General features: G+C 48.7%; 10 protein-coding genes across 10 annotated transcripts; 3 read left to right on the top strand and 7 right to left on the bottom strand.

The window, feature by feature from the left end:
* Positions 1–360: 360 nt before the first annotated feature.
* HD556DRAFT_128579 (major facilitator superfamily domain-containing protein) lies at positions 361–3,129 on the bottom strand. Its single transcript, XM_041299331.1, has 14 exons — positions 2,818–3,129; positions 2,628–2,767; positions 2,488–2,563; positions 2,365–2,435; positions 2,104–2,312; positions 2,004–2,043; positions 1,732–1,949; positions 1,637–1,673; positions 1,553–1,581; positions 1,434–1,506; positions 1,161–1,384; positions 1,019–1,101; positions 844–960; positions 361–776 (listed from the first exon to the last, which is right to left on the bottom strand). The coding sequence occupies exons 2-14, from the start codon at positions 2,749–2,751 to the stop codon at positions 695–697; spliced, it is 1,383 nt and encodes a 460-aa protein (XP_041163842.1). The 5' UTR covers positions 2,752–2,767; positions 2,818–3,129; the 3' UTR covers positions 361–694.
* On the bottom strand, positions 2,975–6,473 carry HD556DRAFT_128594 (uncharacterized protein). The gene is made up of 3 exons (XM_041299333.1): positions 6,101–6,473; positions 5,978–6,039; positions 2,975–5,922 (listed from the first exon to the last, which is right to left on the bottom strand). The coding sequence occupies exons 2-3, from the start codon at positions 5,991–5,993 to the stop codon at positions 3,458–3,460; spliced, it is 2,481 nt and encodes an 826-aa protein (XP_041163841.1). The 5' UTR covers positions 5,994–6,039; positions 6,101–6,473; the 3' UTR covers positions 2,975–3,457.
* A 100-nt stretch (positions 6,474–6,573) lies between these two features.
* On the top strand, positions 6,574–8,252 carry HD556DRAFT_128553 (Dolichyl-diphosphooligosaccharide--protein glycosyltransferase subunit WBP1). Its single transcript, XM_041299327.1, has 5 exons — positions 6,574–6,769; positions 6,820–6,930; positions 6,981–7,642; positions 7,698–7,915; positions 7,973–8,252. The coding sequence occupies exons 1-5, from the start codon at positions 6,631–6,633 to the stop codon at positions 8,166–8,168; spliced, it is 1,326 nt and encodes a 441-aa protein (XP_041163840.1). The 5' UTR covers positions 6,574–6,630; the 3' UTR covers positions 8,169–8,252.
* A 123-nt stretch (positions 8,253–8,375) lies between these two features.
* Positions 8,376–9,327, bottom strand: HD556DRAFT_1231566 (adenylate kinase; the record flags this gene model as incomplete). Its single annotated transcript, XM_041297437.1, has 4 exons — positions 8,376–8,610; positions 8,670–8,855; positions 8,913–9,120; positions 9,177–9,327. The coding sequence occupies 4 exons, from the start codon at positions 9,325–9,327 to the stop codon at positions 8,376–8,378; spliced, it is 780 nt and encodes a 259-aa protein (XP_041163839.1).
* A 1,429-nt stretch (positions 9,328–10,756) lies between these two features.
* On the bottom strand, positions 10,757–12,182 carry HD556DRAFT_128513 (uncharacterized protein). The gene has a single exon (XM_041299321.1). It carries the CDS (start codon positions 11,819–11,821, stop codon positions 11,021–11,023), a length of 801 nt encoding a protein of 266 aa, XP_041163838.1. The 5' UTR covers positions 11,822–12,182; the 3' UTR covers positions 10,757–11,020.
* A 932-nt stretch (positions 12,183–13,114) lies between these two features.
* Positions 13,115–14,536, top strand: HD556DRAFT_1518308 (acid protease; the record flags this gene model as incomplete). The annotated part of the gene is made up of 5 exons (XM_041309106.1): positions 13,115–13,391; positions 13,449–13,546; positions 13,596–14,076; positions 14,123–14,393; positions 14,452–14,536. The coding sequence occupies 5 exons, from the start codon at positions 13,115–13,117 to the stop codon at positions 14,534–14,536; spliced, it is 1,212 nt and encodes a 403-aa protein (XP_041163837.1).
* An 823-nt stretch (positions 14,537–15,359) lies between these two features.
* On the top strand, positions 15,360–16,532 carry HD556DRAFT_128290 (uncharacterized protein). The gene is made up of 4 exons (XM_041299307.1): positions 15,360–15,537; positions 15,602–15,690; positions 15,738–16,297; positions 16,343–16,532. The coding sequence occupies exons 1-4, from the start codon at positions 15,380–15,382 to the stop codon at positions 16,406–16,408; spliced, it is 873 nt and encodes a 290-aa protein (XP_041163836.1). The 5' UTR covers positions 15,360–15,379; the 3' UTR covers positions 16,409–16,532.
* On the bottom strand, positions 16,437–17,579 carry HD556DRAFT_1458335 (flavoprotein; the record flags this gene model as incomplete). Its single annotated transcript, XM_041308176.1, has 5 exons — positions 17,151–17,579; positions 16,985–17,098; positions 16,804–16,932; positions 16,580–16,751; positions 16,437–16,522 (listed from the first exon to the last, which is right to left on the bottom strand). Exons 1-5 carry the CDS (start codon positions 17,271–17,273, stop codon positions 16,437–16,439), a joined length of 624 nt encoding a protein of 207 aa, XP_041163835.1. The 5' UTR covers positions 17,274–17,579.
* Positions 17,580–17,696: 117 nt separating this feature from the next.
* On the bottom strand, positions 17,697–18,829 carry HD556DRAFT_1231405 (S-adenosyl-L-methionine-dependent methyltransferase; the record flags this gene model as incomplete). Its single annotated transcript, XM_041297427.1, has 5 exons — positions 17,697–17,974; positions 18,028–18,235; positions 18,288–18,373; positions 18,432–18,620; positions 18,691–18,829. Coding segments are annotated over 5 exons (900 nt in total), but the record flags the coding sequence as incomplete, so codon positions are not given.
* On the bottom strand, positions 18,713–20,456 carry HD556DRAFT_128385 (uncharacterized protein). The gene is made up of 4 exons (XM_041299314.1): positions 19,861–20,456; positions 19,373–19,805; positions 19,054–19,316; positions 18,713–19,001 (listed from the first exon to the last, which is right to left on the bottom strand). Exons 1-4 carry the CDS (start codon positions 20,128–20,130, stop codon positions 18,867–18,869), a joined length of 1,101 nt encoding a protein of 366 aa, XP_041163833.1. The 5' UTR covers positions 20,131–20,456; the 3' UTR covers positions 18,713–18,866.
* Positions 20,457–20,770: the final 314 nt, after the last annotated feature.

Here is a 20,770-nt window from a genome sequence, read left to right as displayed (position 1 = left end):
AAGTGACAGCAAAACAATGCAACAGAAACATCAGGCGAGTCCTGGGTGATTAATGAGCACTGCGCCTGACAACGTGGCAGGTACAACGAGGAGTTGCCCATGCTGTGTTTACAACACCATGGAGAACCCTTCGCTGGACTTGCTGATAATGTCGATTATAGGCCAGAGCGAGCGTGGCGTGGTACGTTAGTAGGATATTGTGATAATAAAAAGGTTATGCATCAGAAAGATAACACGTATGACTTATGAGTCACTGCAGAGTGTTCCGATTGTCAAAGTTTGCCTTGGCAACGGCACCAAACATCACGACACAGCCACGCTCACATGCATCCAAAAATAGAACATCGAACACGTAGGCCGCTAGGAACTTGGCATCCAGAGATGCAGCTTAATAATTAATTCTCCGTTCTGCGCTCGTAGCTTTCCTTGCATATGGTAGAATGAGCGGGAGTAACCCCCGCGCGAAAAGGGCTATGTCCTACTCAGGGTTTTGACCCCAAAGGACAATAAATTTGACTCCTTGCACTTACAAAATTCAGTGTTTCGAGTTCGAGTTTTGTCCTTATGGTGCTCGGGCCATCATTAGACAGGGAGACTATTCTATTTTCTTTGTTGGCAATGATGACGAGTATATTGTTCCACATATATTGATTATAATACATTGTTTCCTTTCAGATAAACAAAGATCAATCCGTTAATTATTCTCCATGATCGAGAAACCAACATCTATACTCGCCCTCATGCTATCACCATAACGAATTGTCAAGAAAATCATCCTAGGAAAGAAGTTTTGAAGCCGTGTTATGTCAGTATCACCAATTTTGCATTCAAAAAGACCCTTACCCTTGTCCAATGACCGCAAGGCCAGCAGCAATGATATCCGTCCACGCAACACCTATGCGCTCGATCGTTGGAATGATAAGAGCAGTGGCAACAGACATGATGAGCGACCAGCTCGCCCTGACAGGTAAATGAACGAGTTCAAGTTTGATAGTCAGGCGATATTATGGAGACTGACATGCAAGCAGCTGCGGCCTCTGCGCTTCGAGAATGCACTATGTCCACATTATAAGAATTAGTAGGATTCAACACTAACTCGACCTATAAATTCAATGAATTACTTTATGCACAAGTGAGGGGATCTAGCTTGCATGACTTACCCCCACTCCATTCGCATACAGGCATAATATATTCAGCGCAAGGCCGGTCGGGCCCCCAATATACGTCGTGATCAGGCCCGATGCCCCAACAGATAATGGGACAAGGAGCAGCCCTCCAATCCAGGTCGCTCTCAAGCGGTCTTCGGGACAATACGCTCCTCTGCGCTTCTCCCGCCATTTTCTGACTACAATGTCAGACAGGCGGCCACCAACCAGAGTTCCGCCTGTTCAAGGTCATGTTGGTGCACTGTGACTATAATGCTCTGCACCTACCGAAGCATCCCAGTCCGTTTGGGAGGAAAAACGCCCCGATGATGGCATCGTTCGTGATTCCATACCGGACGCCCTATACCGCGATCAGGATGCGAGATGGAAGATGATTGTCAGCTTACAATAGTCTTTGCTATCGGTACGAGGAGAACTACATGGTTTTATGTGAGAATGTACTGCACGATCAGTAAAAGGTAACAACACACCATACATGGTGTTGACCATTAGAGCTGACGCAAGCATCTAAATCTCGCACAAAATCAAGACTTTGTAGTATGTAGCACATGGTAAATGCACTCACAACCGCAAATAGGTTCGGACTGCGAAGCAACCAAAGACTGCTCAGAGGATTAATCCATTTGATATGAATCCGTCTCCTGAACGGCAGTTTATCAATACCCAATGTGCCGGGATGACTCGTCTCAGGAAACGAAAGATATATGAAAAGCATCTCGAGTAAGCCCCATGCACCAATGGAATAATGCAAATTGCGCCAGGACCAGTACTGTGTCGCCGCACCTGACCAAATACGTCACTAGAGTCAGCGGCCATAAACATCCAGAATATATTTACCTCCAACAAACGGGGCAAAAGTGAACCCGAGAAGTGTGACCTGAGATAGCGGTGTCAATACCAAACCGAAAAAAAACATTCAATCATCATGATTCCTCACACTAAAGAATATCCCAATAGCGGTCCCCCTCTCCTCCAGTTTATAAATGTCGCCAATTACACCTGACCCCAACGACAACGCTCCAGCGCATCCAAACATCTGCACGAATCGCCAGAATAACAGACTCTGCAATGAAGTCGATAGCGCTACACCACAACTCCCAACACATAGAAACGGCATTCCCCACAGATATATCGATCGGCGTCCGTCTGTAGGACTGGTGTTAGAATAAAAACTATAATGAGTGCAAGACACACGCACAGAAAGACGAATAAGAAGACCAACATAACGCTCCGATGGCATTAGCAAAGACCGATAGGCTCAAAGCCAAGCTGGGAAATAGCTCGATCATAACTACATATCAGATGGGCATACAACACACACCTAACGACAGCATGCGTCGAGTCGAGATCTTTAGCTATCTGAGGGATGGAAGGCACGAACGTCACTTGGACAAACACTGACCAATCATTTCCATCAGTATCTGCGTCAAACAGTACACTTTACTAACTCCCAGTACTCACTAGCCAACAAACCCGCAAAAGACACGTGAAACACAATCCACCTCTTTTGATCTGGCGCGAATCTGCCATAAATAGCTTCATGCGCGGTGGGCACTGCCAGTAAAGAGTTTTCTTCTGAGGCCATCGTGAAAAATTGTGAGCTGCCAGCCAGTGAACCTCGCGGCAATAACGCGGAAGATATTAAATTTACGTCAACAGAGCCCTGCCGGCAAGATATGAATCAAGGCCGTATGCAAGAAGTACTAGAATCAATTTAATTCTAGCCTATTCGCCACGGTCCAGGGTCACGGAGGTTTCTGATTCAAATGACAGTCAATTTTCAGCATGTGCTTGCTTTTCAAATTAAATAGGCTTTTAAAGAAACCCAGTGAGTCAAACCACTGATACTAAATTTACATGTATCTATTTAGTATATCCTGAATGAGTCGAACAAACCATTGGCAATCAAGACTGCAAGCTGATAACTGAGCGAGGAGAAAAAGAGACAGTCGTAAGCCGCTATGAACTATAAAAGGTTTGGAATGATCAATATTTCAGAGCCAACTTCCGGAAACCAGTCTCCTCTCAGGGTCCTGGAATACACTTAACAAGTTTCTGCCCTTCAGATAAGATGACAAGGCATGACCGCAGACCTTTTGAACACCACTGCCATTCGAGCCAGGAAAGGAGGTAACGATCCAAGAAAGCCTGGAATATGTAGTTGAGCGTTTCATCCCGTGGATCTGGAGCACGCGAGAGATGGGTGGCCTAGTTTTGACAGGCGTACTTGAGAGCATCGGAAGATAATTGACTGATGCGCTGCGCCTTGTATGTGAAACTCATGAAGGCGTTCATAGCATGAACGATCTCCCTGTTTGGTGGACGATATGTTGATGATGCAGTGGAAGGCTTAACGCAAGGAACACTGGGAACATTAAGAAGTCTGGCAAGCTTTTGAACTGCCGGACCACTTGAAAGGTTGGTAGCAAACATAATTCTTGGACAATGGTAAACTGGGTGACTGCTTCCAACATACTTGAGAATTCGTCCAAAGTCACCCAGACGGACGCCGCAGGAGTGGATATCCACGCTTGACCATGGGACGTCTGCAGCCAGTCCTGCCCGTCTGGGGATTTCAGCCATTCTGGCCCGTCCGGAGACTTCAGCCAGTCTCGTCCTGCATCGGTATGCAGCCAGTCTCGTCCTGCCTTGGTCTGCAGCCAGTTCCGTCCTGCTTGGGTCTGCAGCCAATCCCATCCTGTCCGAGTCTGCAACCAGTCCTGTCCTGCCTGAATCTGCAGCCAGTCCCGTCCTCCCTCAGTTTGCAGCCAGTCCCTTCCCGCCTGGGTCTGCAGCCAGCTTCGCCCTCCCAATTTCCGAGTCAGCCAGCGTCGCCCTCCCAAGCTCTGCAGCCAGTCTCGTCCTCCATTGGCCTGCAGCCAGCGTCGTCCTTCCTTGGCCTGCAACCAGCTTTGCCCTCCCTGGGTCCGCAGCCACTTTGGCTTGTGCCCCAATTTCACCTGGTATGACGAGCCTGAAAGGCCGAAGACATCTCGATTCTGGTAGATCCGACCGTCCACCTTCCAATCGTCCGACTCCGAGTCTGAAACGGATAGTAATTCTGGCATGCTTGCGTCTGAGTCTGAGTCACTGGTCGAGACCTTCCAGGTTAATCCTGCCTCTGTCTGCAGCCACTCTCGTCCTCCCTGGGTCTGCAGCCACTTTCGTCCCTTCGAGGTCTTCAGCCAGCGTTGCCCCTTCCAGGTCTGTAGCCAGGCACTCCCATCCACGGTTTCTAACCAGACTTGCATATCTGACTCGCGATCACCCCGAAGCCATAGCATGCAGATAAGAACAGACACCGGTTCGGGTGCCCGAACGAGGAAGGCTAATTGGTTTTTTAATGTACTGTGATCCTTATGTTCCATTGCATTGCTCTGCTTCATCAGTCCTGAGAGCGCATCCAAGAGAGCTGTGCTTTCAGGAATCTCTTTCATCATCAAGCGAAAAGAGGAATCAGCGAGTAGGGAGTAGGGTGATGGCATATCGTGTTCGCGGACTTGAGGGAGGCTGCAGTTTGAGGGGTTGGAAACGTAGTCACGAATGGAAGAGTGATGAATATTCACAGGGAGAATGCTGGCTCCAGGGATATCCACGAAAGACCGTAGCTGTATCAACGTTGTCTGCACATCCCTGCCTAAGCCAGGGCCAAGAAGTGATGAGATTTGCGAAATGGGAAGAGGGTCTGTGAGGGCAGCAACAATGGACAAGTGCATGTAAGCACGCTTGGGGTCGGCACATGTGGAGAGGATACAGTCGTAAAACTTGTACACCTCCGTTCCTGGTAGCAGCTTGCTTGTCAGCTCGAGCATCAGCTGCAATAGATCGCGGGGATCCTTGTCTTCATCGTCGATAATAAACTTCATCATCGTAGACGCTACAATGAAACGTCTGCCCGCTCGGCTCGCCAGCTTCGCAAGATCATCCGTCGATAGCTTAGGGAAATCGGGATGGCGACTTTCTAGCTCTTCAAAGGAATGCTGTAAGAAAGTACAGATGTCGTTGTCAACATCTACGCCGTCCAACGAAATGCCGTCCCCAGAAGTTCTCACGGGTATCTCGCGCACCAACGGGCGCACCTCTTCGTTCTGGAAGGCTTTATGGATATGGGATTCCGAGCGACTTGTGAGCAAAATATGGGTCACGGGAAGGTCAGGCTCACGAAGAGCCTGTGCAAGGGAAAGGATGAGATCAGTAATCTCGGGTTTAGATGTGCATTCATCGAGCGCATCGACAACAAACGACAAAGGCGGACATCCCGGAAATCTGAGTCGAAGTTTCCGGAGGGGTTGGAGAAAGAGAGCCTCCATCTGGTCGCGGAGAGGCGTATCTGTGTTTAATAGTGCAGGATTGTTGCGGATCGCTCTGCTCACATCCATCCGGATGCTTGGAAAATTGGTGGCAAGCTGGTAGGCAAGCGTCGCAAAGAAATGTCCAGCCGTGCAACGCTTTGTGTGCTTGCGCGAGAAAAAGAATGTTCCCGCTAGCCGTTTTTCGACGTTCGTCTCTTCGGTCACTTTTAGACCTCTCATCGTTTCAGCAACTGTAAACGCGACGGCAGACTTTCCGACACCAGCCGTGCCATGCAGCCAAATCAGTTGATTTTTCTCTGGGTCATCCAATGATTCGTGGATGTATTTGAGGAGATCAACTCGGGTCCCCTTCAAACATTTCGGGTGGGGCAAACGTTCACCAGAGTTGTATTGGGCACCTGTGACAGCAACCTGGGAGAGTTTTAGCCAAATTTCATCAAGAACTACCGAAGAGGTTAGAGATTAAGTATGCGAGAGATAAGAGATGGAAGTATTGACATTGATCGCTACTCATTGATGAAGGTCGGCGTTGTGATAAGCGAACCAACTAAAAGTACTAACTGGGTTCGAGGGTGCTGTTAGAAATCCTCCAGGCGATGGTTAATTCAAGAGACAACGTACGAGGATTTGAATCCAAACTTTCTTGGGCTTAGATTGCGCGATTATCAAGCTGTCGGGTGATGGTGAACGCGAGGCGCGACTCTTGAAATTGAATGGTTGAATGGATGTTTCAATCTATGGAAAGGTGATAGGATTTGAAGCTTAAAGGACGAGTACTCAGTAGGCGCTCGTCTGGTGGCTAATCCACTGCAAACAGCTAGACCCTTAGAATCCATTGAGAAATATTGGTGGTGTGACTGGAGCTCGTCAAAACGGACGTGAAGCTTTTAAGCCTGGTAAGGAATTCGAATATTGACACGACAAGTGAATCACATCCTAAAGCGCACCCCCAACCCACAGGTACCAAGTAGGGCTAGCTAGTAGGAGACTACTGTATTGAACGCCAAGTTTGTCTCGCGCTGCTCAAACCAATCCTTGGCAACGGGACCAAACATGGCTACACAACCACGCTCAAACACGTCCAAAAATAGAACAACCAAGACGTGGAAGGCCGCGACATTAACGCTGGTCTCATCAACAATACCACAGAGATGCGGCTTCTCAGCTCTGCGCTCGTAACTCTCCTTACACTTACAACATTCAGTTTTGCAAGTTCGAGTTCTGTTCTTGTAGTGCTCGACCCATCATTAGACAGGGAGAACTATTCGATTTTCTTTGGTGGACTTGAAAGTATGTGTTTAGTTTTAATGGTTGTTTTGTGTCATCTGACTCTTTGACAGAACGAGGCTATAATTTAACGTTCCGTGCTCCCAAAGACACCAGTCCTGCCATCACCGACTATGGCGTGTCAAACTATGACCACGTCATTCTTTTCGCACCAGACACAAAATGTGCGTACAAAGTATAAAGTACAAACCTGCTGACCTCAATTCAATCACAGCGTATGCAAAAGACATCACTCCCCAGTCACTCGTAGGCCTCCTCTCAGAGAACACCAACCTCCTCATCGCGCTCTCTCCGAAACAAACGCCCCTCACAAGTCTCGCGGCAGAGTTCTCACTCATCCTCCCGCCTCCAGAAACACCACTTATCTCTCACCACCCCGCTCGCTCAGAGCCCCAAACCACAATCCCTGTCACCGTCTCATCATCAAGCCCAATCCTCACCCCAGGAATACCCCCAGTCTGGTTTACAGGCGCACCTCATGCACTAGGCTCTACCCCCATGCTCGTTCCCATTCTCCGCGCACCCGCAGAAAGCTTCGCTGCCGACTCCACAAGCGACGATGACAGCGACGCCCTCGTAACCGCTTCCGAAAAAGGCGGTGAAGGCCTCTGGGCCGGAAGTCAGATGGGCTTAGTTACTGGATTCCAAACGAACGTAAACTCGCGCGTGGTGTTCGCAGGTGGCGTAAAGATGTTCAGCGACGAATATGCGACAAAGGAGCTTCCTTCTGGGGGGCCTCCTGGGAACGCTTTGTTCGCGACGGATGTGGCTGCCTGGGTTTTCCAGGAGAAGTTGAAGTTGAGGATCGATGCGGTTGATCATCGTCGAGTTGGTGAGAGCGAGGTGCCAAAGATGTATACTACTAATGATGAGATCGTAAGTTTTGCTTGCTGGTTTCATGGTATTTGCTTGACGTAATGTCTTGTGAAAGGTGTATACAGCGCATATCTCTGCGTACGACAGCGAGACGTCTACATGGAAACCTTACAGCGGCATCGACGACTTGCAGTTAGAATTCACCATGCTCGATCCTCACATCCGCACCTCTCTTCCACCTGTTCCTGGCTCCCCTGGTGCATACCAAGTCCAGTTTCGCGCTCCTGATAGACACGGTGTTTTCAAGTTTGTCCTGAACTGGAAGAGGAAGGGGTTAGTGCATTACTTCATCTCCGCGTTGACGTCCTTGACCAATCAATTCATAATTAGTTACTCATACCTCGAATCAAGCACGACCGTCCCTGTCGTGCCGCCGAGACATGACCAATATCCCCGTTTCTTGAGCGCCGCGTGGCCATATTATGCAGGAGCTATCAGCACCAGCGCTGGATTTTTCCTTTTTGCAGCTTTGTGGCTTGCAGGAGATGTCAAAGGCGAGCGGAAGAAGGGTTCCAAAGTAGAGTAATTGCTCAGCCGTGCTTAGTTATCGAAGTAAAATATCACCACCATGCGTCGATAGTCGCCTTATCTGTATCTCGCAAGTTTGGTGCTCTATGCACATGCTGTTTGACAAGCGCAAATATGTAGATGAAAAGCACTGTGTACAACAGTTTATGCACGAAAGAGACGGTCTATGTATGGTCACCGGTGGAGCCCAAGAGCGTGCGATATATTACGACTTTGCCGGTGGAGCCCGGAACACTTGGCGAAGATTATCCCAAACGACACTAGGACTTTGAGCGGCGTCGATACCCTGCCACAAGCCCTTTGTTTTGTAGTACGCTGCGACAGGACCAGTCTGTTTATGGAACGTGTCGAGACGCTTGCGCAGCGTTTCTACGTTGTCATCGGACCGCTGGATAAGCGGCTCGCCGGTGACATCATCCGTCATAGGTTTTTTAGGCGGACTATGTAATACCGGAATGTATTAGCGTCAATGAGTGCACAGCGTTAGTGTGAGACGTACTGAAATTCTCTGTGATACGTCCGCCCTGAAGCCGGGTGAATGAGACGGCCGGTGATTCTGGAGATGAGGAGTTGATCGGGGATGAGGAGCTCGACGACGCTGTCGAGCTTTTCACCGCGGGAATCGAGCATGGAATCGAGTTTCTCAGCTTGAGGCACGGTCCTCGGGAACCCGTCCAATACGAATCTGAGCCCCATATCAGAACCGACGCGACTGAATAAAAAAGGTATAGATAAAACGCACCCATCCTTGCACTCCTTGTTATTCTCAAGCTGATCCTTGATCATATTGACCATGATATCGTCCGTGACAAGTTCACCGGCATCCATGACTTTCTTAGCCATCCTCCCCAACTCAGTTTTCTTGGCAATTTGCTCGCGGAGCATGTCGCCCGTTGCGAGGTGGCAGACGCAGAAATCGTCGCGTATCCGTGGGGCTTGCGTTCCCTTGCCTATAAACGTTAATACATCTCACCGGAACATCATTATTCAAGTAAAAGAGACGGACCAGCACCAGGAGGACCCATAAGAATAGTCCTAAGCTGTTGGGCAGGCGTCGGAGAAACGGAAGCTTTCGCCTTCGCCTCTAGCGCGTGAATTTTGTCATTGAGCTGCGCTACGAGGTGCTTCAGATACTCGAGTTCATCTGAGGGTGCCATATTGAACTTCAACGACCGACGAATACTTGAGTCTTGTTGACCGGAGAAGTTGGGAGGAAGACGAAATGGGCGCTCCCTGTCTTCACCGTATAACTATTCGGGACAGAAGCGTGGTAAATTTTAAACGGAGTTTGAGCGCGTATCCAACGAATCCCAAGCATGAAGGTTTCCCATCGACGTGTCTCCTGCAATTGGTGAACTGCAGAGTTCAAAGACTCTCAGTACTCATCGTGTAAATCTGTGTGGTACAGAGAGTTTAGTCTTGGAAATTTCTCATTCCAACTCTCTGTACTCACAGTACTACAAGTCATGATCGATCGCGCAATCCATGCATATCTCGACTCTCGAAGTTACCCAACATGAATTTTGTCATTTTCAGCCTCAAATACGATGCTGCATCTACAGCAAGTGTAGATCTGTCTCATCTTTGAGTGTTGTATGAAGACTTTGGCTCGTGTATATTTATCATGCTTTTCGAGGAACAAGCAACTTTCTCATTCTCCGCGTTGCCGATGCAGGCAGTCAAGAGGATCGCGTCGGATCAGGACATCATCACACGAGTCAGGGACATGGTGGATGTTAGGACGTTGGAGATATTGTAGCTGCCAAGAACGAACATATATCCTCTCCATCATCTTCACTAAGACACTTTAGACTAATGTGTACGTCCATCTTGTTGAGAAATTTTGACAAGGGAATTGATACTGAAACATCTCCGATGTCGATGCATCCTTGAAAGTGACCTACGCCCTTATCGATCCTTTTCTGTGCTTATCAATGAGTCCACTCCTGGCCCCTCGTCCGACTCCATCTGGTCTTACTACTCCTCAAGGACATCGACAAAGCGACCAATTTACGACGATTCCCCAGTGGCTTCCACTCGGCTCACCCTCGATCTGTGTTGCTTGTTTATTATTTCTCATCATTGGCAGCTTCGAGGGCCGATCTATCAGACTCGAAGGTGAGCTGCTCATTGCTCAACATATGAGCTATTCGTTTTGTTAATGAACTCCAGCCCAAAAATTTCAGAGTCCTTCCGCATCTTGCAGACATCTATTCATCCATCAAAGTCGAGTGCGAACGATACGGAAGTCTGATTTCGGATCGAGGTTTGATGACGAGGACTTCGACATGCAACCCTCGCCGTCGCACAAAGACAACTGAGATATCGCGCTAGATTGCCGAGAGTCTGTCCTCTCGACAAGTGCATGCTTATTTCAAGACATGGATCGAGGAGAACGTATGTCGGTGTTCTTCGGTCAACAGACGACTTGTAGGTAATATGTCCTTTGGAGATCATTTACATGATAAACACAATATATGGCAAAATACATATCACAATCACCACTAGTTGACCACAGATTTTCTAGCCTTTCTTACGCTGAACGGAGAAGCTCAAGCACGAGGCTGCACGACGAAGGCATCGCTGATCTTGCCACAAGTACCGATTTCAACATCTTGCCGGCCAGCCTTGTCGAGAGTCCATTCTGCCGCGCCCTTTTGATCAAGCTACTCGTTCGGTCCAGAGCGCGAGAGTGGTGGACTCGATAAGCAGCAGTCAATATACTACGTCTATACTATTACACTTGTCATTTCTCTAGGTATTGCTGTGCTGTTGTTCGTAGCCCGCATGGTGTTATGACATGTTCTTCTATTCATGACACTGCTCCCATCGACAAGAAAATCAAAACCATCAGTCAGTGTCCCCTCGTGCCAACTCCGACAAGACATCCTCCACCTTCTTCCACCTCACCGTATCATTGATTGACGCCATATTCATGTACCTGCGATATGTCCACTCGAAATGCAACTCGAAGGATATTTCGAGTTTCGCAAGTCGCAGTGCTATCATGGGCAGGAACCATGGGATGGACATCATCAGGTCTGGTGCAGTCGGCGGGTTCAACGGACCCACACATGCAATGGGCGACCCTCCAATGGCCAGCCTCCTCAGGCGTCTATTAGGTTGTAGGTGCATTTGCTCGTCATCGTCCAGAGGTATTGTCCCGAGCGCATCGAGCCGCGCGTCCGCACATAGCGAGATTTCGCACAGCTCATGACAGCGTCTCACGATGTAACCCAGCGCACCCAGGGACACAGGTGTGTTGTGATTCCCTAGGCTAACAGAATAGAGGTGTGGGCATGCACGAGCAAGCGTGCGGACATCGGCATCTGTAAGTATAATGGATCCGCCGTGGGCGGGGAAGATGAGGAGGGTTTTGATATTTACGACAAAAAAATTTGGTCCTATATAGCACGGGTGGAGCTCAGTGTTACATCTCTCGATGATCGAGATGTGCTCTAGCTTTGTGCGTGCGAGGATAGTGAGGAGTTCGGACCAGATACCGGTGGGACCGCAACGGAGTGCGATATTGTAAATTTTCTCGAGGTTTGGGCATCCGGAGTCAGAATCCGTCCCGGAAATAGAATGCAGCAAGGATGAGAAAAGGCTCAGTATGCAGGTGAGTGAGTGCCTGAAAAGGCTGGTGTGCATGGAGAGGCATGCTGTTGAATCCTATCTGGAGAGTGAGGTATTGGAGACGTGACCATACAGCGATAGCTTCGAGCAAGGCGTTTGAGATGTTCTTACGGAAGCATCTGATCGAAAGTTCGGTGAGACCCTCAGGATAGCTGAACAGGAAGGACTCCAATTCTGAGGTTGCCAGTTTGTCAACCACGCCAACAAATTCAAGAGCTTTGAGATGCAAGGAGGTGGTACGGAGGTTTTGGAAGACAGCCTTGCAAAATTGATCATCTGTGATATCTAGAGCGAGGGTATGGACGGTGGGCAAGAGGAGGTTGAGGGCGGGGATGGATACGATACGTGAGTCGTATCATGCGAGCGAGTGCAGCTGGGGAAAGAGCGAGGCGTCTTTGGGTGTGCTGGCAAGGAGCAGTGCGTATGCAGAGTCATCGCGACGAAAATTGTGATTGAAAAGGATCTGCATGCATGCAGCACGGAGGACTGATGGGCGGAACTGATTGGGTATATGAACCGAGGAAGGTCTGGGTGACAAAACCAGTTGATCAGGCAGGAACTTGATGAGAGGCCAGATACCTCCTATGTGGGAGTGAAGGACGTTGAGTGCTGGGTCGCAAGATGCACGACAGGTGAGTGCGAGGTTGAGGACGGAGCGTCGACCTTCAGTGTTAGGAAACGGTAAGATCGCAGGCTGTAGTAGCAGTGCATGTCGGACGGTGGCAAGTACTACTAGGTCATATAGCCGTATGCTTTTTTCGTGTCCTAAGTCCTCCTGAGCTCCTAATTAGGACTAATTCTCGAAAATTTCGCATTATTATCTACCGTTGGACTAAGAGTCGCTATTATTGTTTTTTTTTCAACAATGTCAAATTGTAGCTTGATCGGCTGATCAAGCTAGTAGTAGTACTTACTGCGACTCGGACAGAACTTCCAGATATGACTTGAACTTTAAAAAAAATCTACGTTATGTAAATACATGTTCAAATGGGCTGAATCACGCCTTTCTCAATGAATTATTGATCAGGTTTCTCAAAGGTTTCTGCTAAACAGGCTCTGTAATAAAATTCAGCAGGTCATCCAAAGGTCATTTCCAGACTTCCCCTGCAGTTACTGACTCATTTCCTGCGTAGATGAATTCATAGGACATATATCCACACAATGAGCGCCGGGCCTAGTGACATTTCAAGCAGCTAACGCAGTTGATTCGAAACCTTGCTATTGTTCGCCTCCATGATATTTCCGGAGTAACGTTATGATGCTTCTACATATAAAATGGTCCAGGTACTAGTAGGATGCCATCGGAAAATGGTTACCTCTAGATCACTTTCATCTCTTCTCGCCCTGCCGGCGCTTGCCTTCTTCTCTCTGTCAGCAAGCGCTTTGCCTCATCCTCGGACAGCGTCAAGCACGTCTACTCTCAAGCTCGCTGTTAGAATAAACTCGTACGGGATCAAGAACATCGCAGCTGCAGATAGAGCTCGAATCCAAACCCTACAAGCTGGCGGCAGCTCTTCCATCAGTCTAACCAATAATGTGACAACATACACCGCTGATATCGGCGTAGGGAGTCCAGCAACGTACTGTAAGCTGCTCGTGGTTCTGCAATTTCTTTATCTGACGTATTGTCGATTTCATACAGACACAGTTCTGGTAGACACCGGAAGCTCAAATACCTGGATCGGGGCCAACGAAGCTTACGCAAAGACTGCTACAAGCAAGGACACAGGCAATACATTCGTGAGTGTTTGTTTCTACGTGACACGTACATTTGTCAAACCGTTTCCAGAGTGTTCAATATGGAATTGGTTCCGTTTCTGGAGAGGAATATACAGACACCGTAACGCTCAATTCTGACCTGGTCATTGAAAACCAATCTATTGGCGTCGCATCTGAATCCTCAGGGATGGATGGCCTGGATGGAATTCTTGGCGTTGGACCAGTTGATTTAACGCAGGGCACCGTTAGTAATACATACGAAGTTGCAACTGTGACGGACAACCTCTATAAGCAGAGAACGATTGGTTCGGAAGTACTTGGAGTGTTCTTTGCACCTGCTTCCTCGGGTGATAGCAGTGGCGAGCTCACATTCGGTGGTTATGACACCTCCAAAATCACTGGAGACGTTAGCTACGTGCCCATCACATCGACATCTCCAGCGAATGGATATTGGGGCATTGATCAATCCATCAGCTATGGGCCTATGCCCATTTTGGATGAGACAGCTGGTATTGTCGATACCGGAACTACCCTGATTCTGCTTGCCTCCGGTAGGTGTCCTGTATGACATGAAAACCCTTCTAATCCACTATTCAGATGCGTTCCATAGATATCAGTCTGCCACGGGGGCGACCTATAATGCGGAGGTTGGTTTGTTACAGATCTCATCCGACCAGTACGAGAAGCTCTCGTCCTTGTATTTCACTATTGGTGGGGTTACTTATGAGCTCACCCCGAATGCGCAAATCTGGCCTCGATCGTTGAACAGCGCCATTGGCGGTACCACCGACGGTATATACCTGGTTGTTAGTAGCACTGGGACTCCCAGCGGTTCTGGCTTGGATTTCACGAATGGCTACTGTTTCCTGTACGTTGAGCTACAATTTTGTTTCGGGAAAATAAAATACTGAATTATTCTTCCATAGCGAGCGGTTTTACTCGGTGTTCGACACGACAAACTCTCGAGTCGGGTTCGCCACCACTCAGTACACCGATGCCACGACAAATTAAATTCATAAGGAACTGACAGCTGAGCACCAGTTAGCATCGCCTTTCCTCGCAGTTTATTCTTCCTCAATGCACCATACGACTCGATCGCTCGTTTTACACACTCTCGCTCGCTCACTCACTCATTTTTGGCATCGCATTGTAATATTCAATCTGCCATTGATTTACATTGGCACGTTAACATTCCTTCACTAATACTAGTTCAAATGCTCATAGAGGTCACTCATTCTGCCTGCATGTCGAGTTTCCCGCCCACAAAGAAAGAGCACACTTGGTCATGTAACCGGAATACCACGCATATGGGCTATCCGGCTAATTCCTCAGTTCGGTGTAAGATATAGTTTGCAGTTGGCGCATTGGCCACCCCACACCACGCATGCCAATGACTTCACTGACATGAATTTAGACCAGTTGGCAGATAGAGCGGCGCAGGCAAACGGGTCCGACTGAGTCAGGGTTGGTGTAAGGTGGGCTAACATGGGTTAACGTTACTAGAAATCAATGCAAACCACGCAATTGTTTGAATCAATCAAGCTAAGTGCTACTAGTGGGTCTGCATTCGGATTCAGAACTTCCAGATGGGTCTTGAGCTTGAACGTTGAACTTTAAAAACAATCCACGTTATGTAAATAAATGTTTAACGTTCAACGTTCAAACGGGCTATAGTATTTCCATGCGATGATCATAATGCCCTCGCCCCTGTTTTCAATCCGGGGAAGCGTATTAGATCCCAGCTAAAAAAGTTTTACTTTACTGGACTAAGGTCCAATTCAATGTAGGAAAGTTAATGCAAAGGTAAACAAATGATCAACAAATTACTAATAAAGTATTTACTCATCAACGACCATGACGATAGAGCCACCCTTGGATACACCAGATAATGTTTCCCACCAAAAAATCATGCAAGTTTCCCTGCTAACAGGTCCTCCAACAAGGAAAGAGTTGCTCGCGCATTATCCAGCCAAGTTCACATGGCACCAGCTCAAGACCTTCGTGAATTCTGGGTACTTGTATTTCACCGCCAGTATCAACAAGACAGACGACGCTGACTCTGCAACGTCACAAAAGGGATCTCGGGCTGCTAAAGCGTAACAAGGCGCTACAAAAGAGATATAACGCATGGTCTCCAGGAGTCGTGAAGGAGCACGGCTCATTGGGTAGGTAACGTAGAGTCAGGATGTAGAGATCGCTCAACAGCCTGAAGAGAACTACCTCATCAACCATCGTCTTCAATGGGGAAAGCCGGATAGCCTTTCGCTCTTACCCTCAGCACTTGATAGCGATATCAGACTCAAGGATGTGTCCTTCTCATCATCCAAATCTAATCAGTTTCTCCCATCGCTTCCCCCAGACGCACCCGAATATTTCAAAGCTGATATCCCGTTCGACTCGGAGTTCATCAGTATCATTCAGAACGACTGGCCTTACTCCGTCCCTATCGAGATCGAACATACGCTCATCTGGTCGCGAGTACCTATCTTCCATCCAGATCTCATCCCAGCAGAAGTCGATACACGGATTCAACAAGATGGGTTGTGTGGGTTTACAGGCACCAATGAGCTTCCACCCTCACCGTCCACCCTACCAGAATGTCTGCCTGCCCTAGCGGAGTGGGGAATCACAATGGAGAAATTAGTTCGCAGCCCCAGGGGCAATCCAGAGATCGAAGATATGGTGAGGAATGCTGGAAGAGAAATAGATGGTTTTGTGAAACGAAGGTGGGTGGAGAGGGAATGGGAGACTGCATGGTTTGTCAACCCCCCAGTGAGTGGCTCTAGCTACGCTGCATCAGATGCTGAGCATTTTCAGAGGATACAAAGTGTTCGTGGACTAGCACATATACATGTATTCGCGAAGAAGAAGGAATACTTGTAGATTAGACCAATATTAGACTTATAGAGTTTTATGATTTGCTGTCTTTGCGAACGAGTTTCATTTGATCCACTACTATCTCCACGATATCACGCCATTCCGTCATGGCACCGAGTCCTTTGAAAAGAGCCAATTTATCTGCAACGGCAAGAAATAAAAGTCGGGACCACATACCAACGTCCCCACAGGCAAGATTTTTTCCGATTGGCCCGACAACTTGGTAGCGCACAACATCCCGCACAACGTGCAAATGTTCTGCCGTGAGCGGATGCTCGTACATGAGCGTATTCATCGCCGGAAATACGTAAGTCGGTGTCGTAGGTGCCAGCGCACGAAGCAGAGAGGTCTAAGCAAGAGGTTTGCCATGAAGCACGAAATGAATGCGCTGGGAAACATACCGCAAGATTGTCGCAGAGTCCGTGTGCAATCTTTGAGAGCGTATTCGCCGAGCAGGGAGCGACAAGAACAATATCAGCCCACCTCCTCAACTCGATATGCAGAATCGGATCTCCAATCTTGTATGGCCCCTGTCATGGACGTTAAGACGGCCAAACTCTTCTGAAAAGCGCGTGTATTCACCGACCACTCGTCCTCATCGGTCCACACGCGGGCGCCTGCATTGACTACATCTGCAGGGTCATAAAATGCGACCGACTCCTTGGTCGCAACCACTTCTACTCTGACATTTTGGTACTATGTTGCACACAACATGAGCAAGAGCAGGATTCCAAGGACGGGGACAGACTTGAAGAAGCGCTGAGACAATGAGAGGAGCTTTGATAGATGCCACGCTGCCAGTTGTTATGAGCAACACATGGGCGTGATCTGGGAGGCGCTCTGTTTCAGCAATAAATTGGCGAGCCACCATGGGTGCGCAAATTGAGCGCTAAGGCTGGCTGTGCATGCTACAGGCACGCGGCACGCTTCGGCACCGCAGCGGAGTTCAAACGTTATGCCTGCCCTTCGACCACCATCTCGTCGTCGTTCTGCGCGACTACGAGCCTCACAGACGCCCTCTAGGAGGGGAACAAGGAGCCAGAACGCTTGGTGTCAATGCAAGTCAAATGTGTCTTGTACCGTTTCACGCGAAGATTGAATATTTAGCACGATAACATCCCTCGATGAAGCACAAATAGAGCGCAGTTGACTCTCTTCCAACCCAAGCCCTTGACTTGAAGGTTTTAACAACCTCACTGGCCTTCCGAATCATTACCAGTGCTTTGCCTTAGATAAGTCTGATGATCTGCAAGCCGCCAACAAAAGAACACCTACCTACCGCCCTCGAGCACTATCACGCTCTCTTAGCCATTACCACCGCCACCGGCCATTCAATATCTACTTCATCATGTCCTTCCACGGCTCTCCCGTCCTCCCGCTCGGCACTCTCCTTAAGATCTTTCCAGAACCGCACTGCGACATCTCCATGCGGGTTCTCTCCATCACTGAGGTTGTGCTGGCGGAATGTGTGCAATGCACTCCACGTATTCAAATACGATAGCAGGTCATCCCACGTCATCTTCTTACGCATGATCACGGAGCGTGGGGAAGGGAGAGATGGGTGGTAGTCGCCTGCGATGTATTAGTGAAGCGTCGCATGACGATATGATGGGTCCAACACAGACCTGTGAAGAAAACTCTCTCGAAATCGCTGAACGCGCCAGGTACAATTTCATTGGCATCTGGTACCTCAACCAAGTGGTTATCTAAAATCGAACGACCGGGTTGCTCCCAGTATGGGCCAACGGTGTTCAGTGGGTCAGTGCCTTCGACATAAGCGTTAATTCTCTGCGTGAGTGACGGATAGCGGGCGAAGCGGAACTGGGAGTAACCCTAAGTCAAGTAAATGTTAAGAGTGACATGGCTTGGAGACGGGAACACGTACCCAGAATACAGCACTTCCATTCTTCCTCAGCACTCTTGCAACCTCAGGCCATATTTTGTTCCAATCGAACCAATGGCATGCCTGGGCTACAATTACACAGTCATCATGAACAAATAGTGGTTTCTCCTTCTAAGTGACACGCACCGGAAATGACTAGATCCACACTGCTATCCTCCAAAAATGTTAGATTCTCTGCGCTCGCCTGTATGTACTCATATTGACCAGTGCTCGTTGGCGTATTCTTGAGGGTACCTTGAGCAACTTTGATCATATTAGAACTCGCGTCGACGCCAGTGACGCGCTTGAAGGGTGTGAGCTCGACTGTTGCTTGACCTGAAATCCCGAGTGATCAACAGTAGGTCAAGAGTCCAAGCCCTCCACATTGAGTACAGCTAGAACTGACCCGTCCCACAACCAAGATCCACCGCTCTATTCCATCTTGCACTATTGTTGCGCTCGTGGTACCGGAATACAAAGTCAAACAGGGACCTAGGGTAAGTCGGCCTGAAAGTCGCATAGATGGCGCTGTCAAAGGAGGATTTGGCGCTAACTTTCCCGAATGTACAAGATACCTGATATCTATTGCTGATCGTTCTCTGGTGCAAAGGGCCAATCCGAATAGCCCGCTGGTGTGAGATTACCGCCCATGTACCATGTTGCTCGGTCACCGCGCTCAAGTGCAATACCCTTTCGCAAGCGGAACGGAAGGTCGGGCTAGTAAGGGGACATGTTGGTCACTGCCTAGTCCGGGAAACAAATGACTTACGTTCGGCATAAACAACCTCCCGAATCCAATAAGGCCGCCTTTCTTGTCTACCGTCTCGATTGCGGTATTCCGGGTATATCCGTTCGCGCTGATGAAGGTACTGCCTTCAACACCTTGCCAGATATCACGGAGGAAATCGCTGTTTTTTTCAGCAGTGACTTCGGCAGGCATCGGCTCCACGACGTGGATGTATGCGAGTTTGTGTTTGCGCAGCTGCTCAACCACGTAGGAGAACTGGGGTTTGGGGTCTGCCATCCCCATACCTGCACCACAAATCAGTTAAATAAAGATCGCTAATATTGAATGATGTCGCATGTACCGTTGGATACGCCCCACGGGCTCATTCGGAACCCGGTCCTCTCAGCACCAATGGCCTCGACAATGGCATCCGTTACTTCGAGCGCAAACCTTGCGCGATTCTCGATGCTTCCGCCATATTCATCTGTGCGTTGGTTACTGGCATCCTGTATGAACTGGTCGATCAAGAAGCTATTTGCGCCATGAATTTCAACGCCATCGAAACCAGCTCGAATGGCATTTTTTGCCGCAGCGGTATACATGGCAATGTATTCTTTGACTTCATCCGTGGTGAGCGCGCGTGGCACGTCTGTTTTGCCCGGCAGGGGGATGGGTGAGGCACCGACGAGGGGACTATTGTCCTCCTTGGCAAGAACGGCTGTTTCTGCGTTGCGGCCGAGCGCCAGGAGTTGTAGGAAAATGAAAGAACCTTTCTCATGGACTGCTTCTGTTACCTGCAGTCCGGAACGTGAGTCATCTCTCATAATTATTGAGCAAGGAACAACATACCTGTTTCCATCCATCCAGATGGGCATCGGTATATATCCCAGGGAGATTATCATAACCACCAGCGCTCTGGGATATGAATGTGCCTTCTGAGATGAGAAGAGTGCCAGGGGTAGACCCTCTCTGAGAATAGTATGCTGGTGCTTGTGGGGTTGGGACGTGATCTGCCTGTGCACGCAAGCGGGTAAGTGGGGCAAGGACAACCCGGTGCTGCAAGTTCATGTTGCCCACGCGGATGGGGGAAAAGAGTGCGGAGGTCGAGGAATCGGACATGGTGATCTATTACAAACTAGGTATGAAATGCTTTGAATGGAGATCTGGAGACGGGAATCCACATCGTGTATTTTATAGCCAACCTCGACAAGCTGGTTAACGAGTTTAAAATATATAGATTTGTCAGGTTGAGTATATGCCGCATCATCAGGAAATCTTGGATGGCACCCAGCACCGGCAGGTGCACAGCGTTGCAAGATTAATAGACTATGATATGCTCGGCTAGCGCTGGGCTGACTGATTCCATGAGTAACGGTGGCGGAAGCTCCTGACAACTGAGTAAGTACTGATGGCGACAGTATCGCGAGTTGGATTTCAGATTATTCATCATTGATTATAAATATTTCACAACCTCTCGACTCATATCAAGTTCCAAAAGATACCTGCGTTGGCAAATTGCAGGTACTAAATATAAGGGAGCGACGAGTGAGCGAAAGAAAAATGACGTAGGATATCGACCAATTAGAATCGGAGTTATTGACGAGAATGATCATGATCATCTCAACTTTGGTACTGCGTTGGCGGAGTCGTTGCAGGTTCAAATGATGAACGATGAATGAGAGGACAGGATTAGTATGTCCTTTGGAGATCAGCTACTCGTTCGGTCCAGAGCGCGAGAGTGGGGGACTCGATAACATCG

The sequence above is a fragment of the Suillus plorans genome (assembly GCF_016647745.1).
Source record: "Suillus plorans strain S12 chromosome Unknown HD556scaffold_11, whole genome shotgun sequence".
Classification (NCBI taxonomy): Eukaryota; Fungi; Basidiomycota; class Agaricomycetes; order Boletales; family Suillaceae; genus Suillus; species Suillus plorans.
This window is presented reverse-complemented; position numbering and strand designations above follow the sequence as displayed.

What these genes read in the sequence shown, in the direction of transcription:
- HD556DRAFT_128513 (XM_041299321.1), bottom strand. Translation starts at nt 11,821, where the DNA reads ATGCACACCAGCCTTTTCAGGCACTCACTCACCTGCATACTGAGCCTT.
- HD556DRAFT_128553 (XM_041299327.1), top strand. Translation starts at nt 6,631, where the DNA reads ATGCGGCTTCTCAGCTCTGCGCTCGTAACTCTCCTTACACTTACAACA. An exon ending in TTTCTTTGGTGGACTTGAAA is followed by an intron (nt 6,770 to 6,819) that starts GTATGTGTTTAG and finishes ACTCTTTGACAG; the next exon opens with AACGAGGCTATAATTTAACG. An exon ending in TTTCGCACCAGACACAAAAT is followed by an intron (nt 6,931 to 6,980) that starts GTGCGTACAAAG and finishes ATTCAATCACAG; the next exon opens with CGTATGCAAAAGACATCACT.
- HD556DRAFT_128290 (XM_041299307.1), top strand. Translation starts at nt 15,380, where the DNA reads ATGACGATAGAGCCACCCTTGGATACACCAGATAATGTTTCCCACCAA. An exon ending in AAGACCTTCGTGAATTCTGG is followed by an intron (nt 15,538 to 15,601) that starts GTACTTGTATTT and finishes ACGTCACAAAAG; the next exon opens with GGATCTCGGGCTGCTAAAGC. An exon ending in GAAGGAGCACGGCTCATTGG is followed by an intron (nt 15,691 to 15,737) that starts GTAGGTAACGTA and finishes AACAGCCTGAAG; the next exon opens with AGAACTACCTCATCAACCAT.
- HD556DRAFT_128385 (XM_041299314.1), bottom strand. Translation starts at nt 20,130, where the DNA reads ATGTCCGATTCCTCGACCTCCGCACTCTTTTCCCCCATCCGCGTGGGC. An exon ending in CCCGTGGGGCGTATCCAACG is followed by an intron (nt 19,317 to 19,372) that starts GTACATGCGACA and finishes TTTGTGGTGCAG; the next exon opens with GTATGGGGATGGCAGACCCC. An exon ending in GGAGGTTGTTTATGCCGAAC is followed by an intron (nt 19,002 to 19,053) that starts GTAAGTCATTTG and finishes TCCCCTTACTAG; the next exon opens with CCCGACCTTCCGTTCCGCTT.
- HD556DRAFT_128579 (XM_041299331.1), bottom strand. Translation starts at nt 2,751, where the DNA reads ATGGCCTCAGAAGAAAACTCTTTACTGGCAGTGCCCACCGCGCATGAA. An exon ending in TACCGATAGCAAAGACTATT is followed by an intron (nt 1,507 to 1,552) that starts GTAAGCTGACAA and finishes ATCGCGGTATAG; the next exon opens with GGCGTCCGGTATGGAATCAC. An exon ending in AAACGGACTGGGATGCTTCG is followed by an intron (nt 1,385 to 1,433) that starts GTAGGTGCAGAG and finishes GACCTTGAACAG; the next exon opens with GCGGAACTCTGGTTGGTGGC.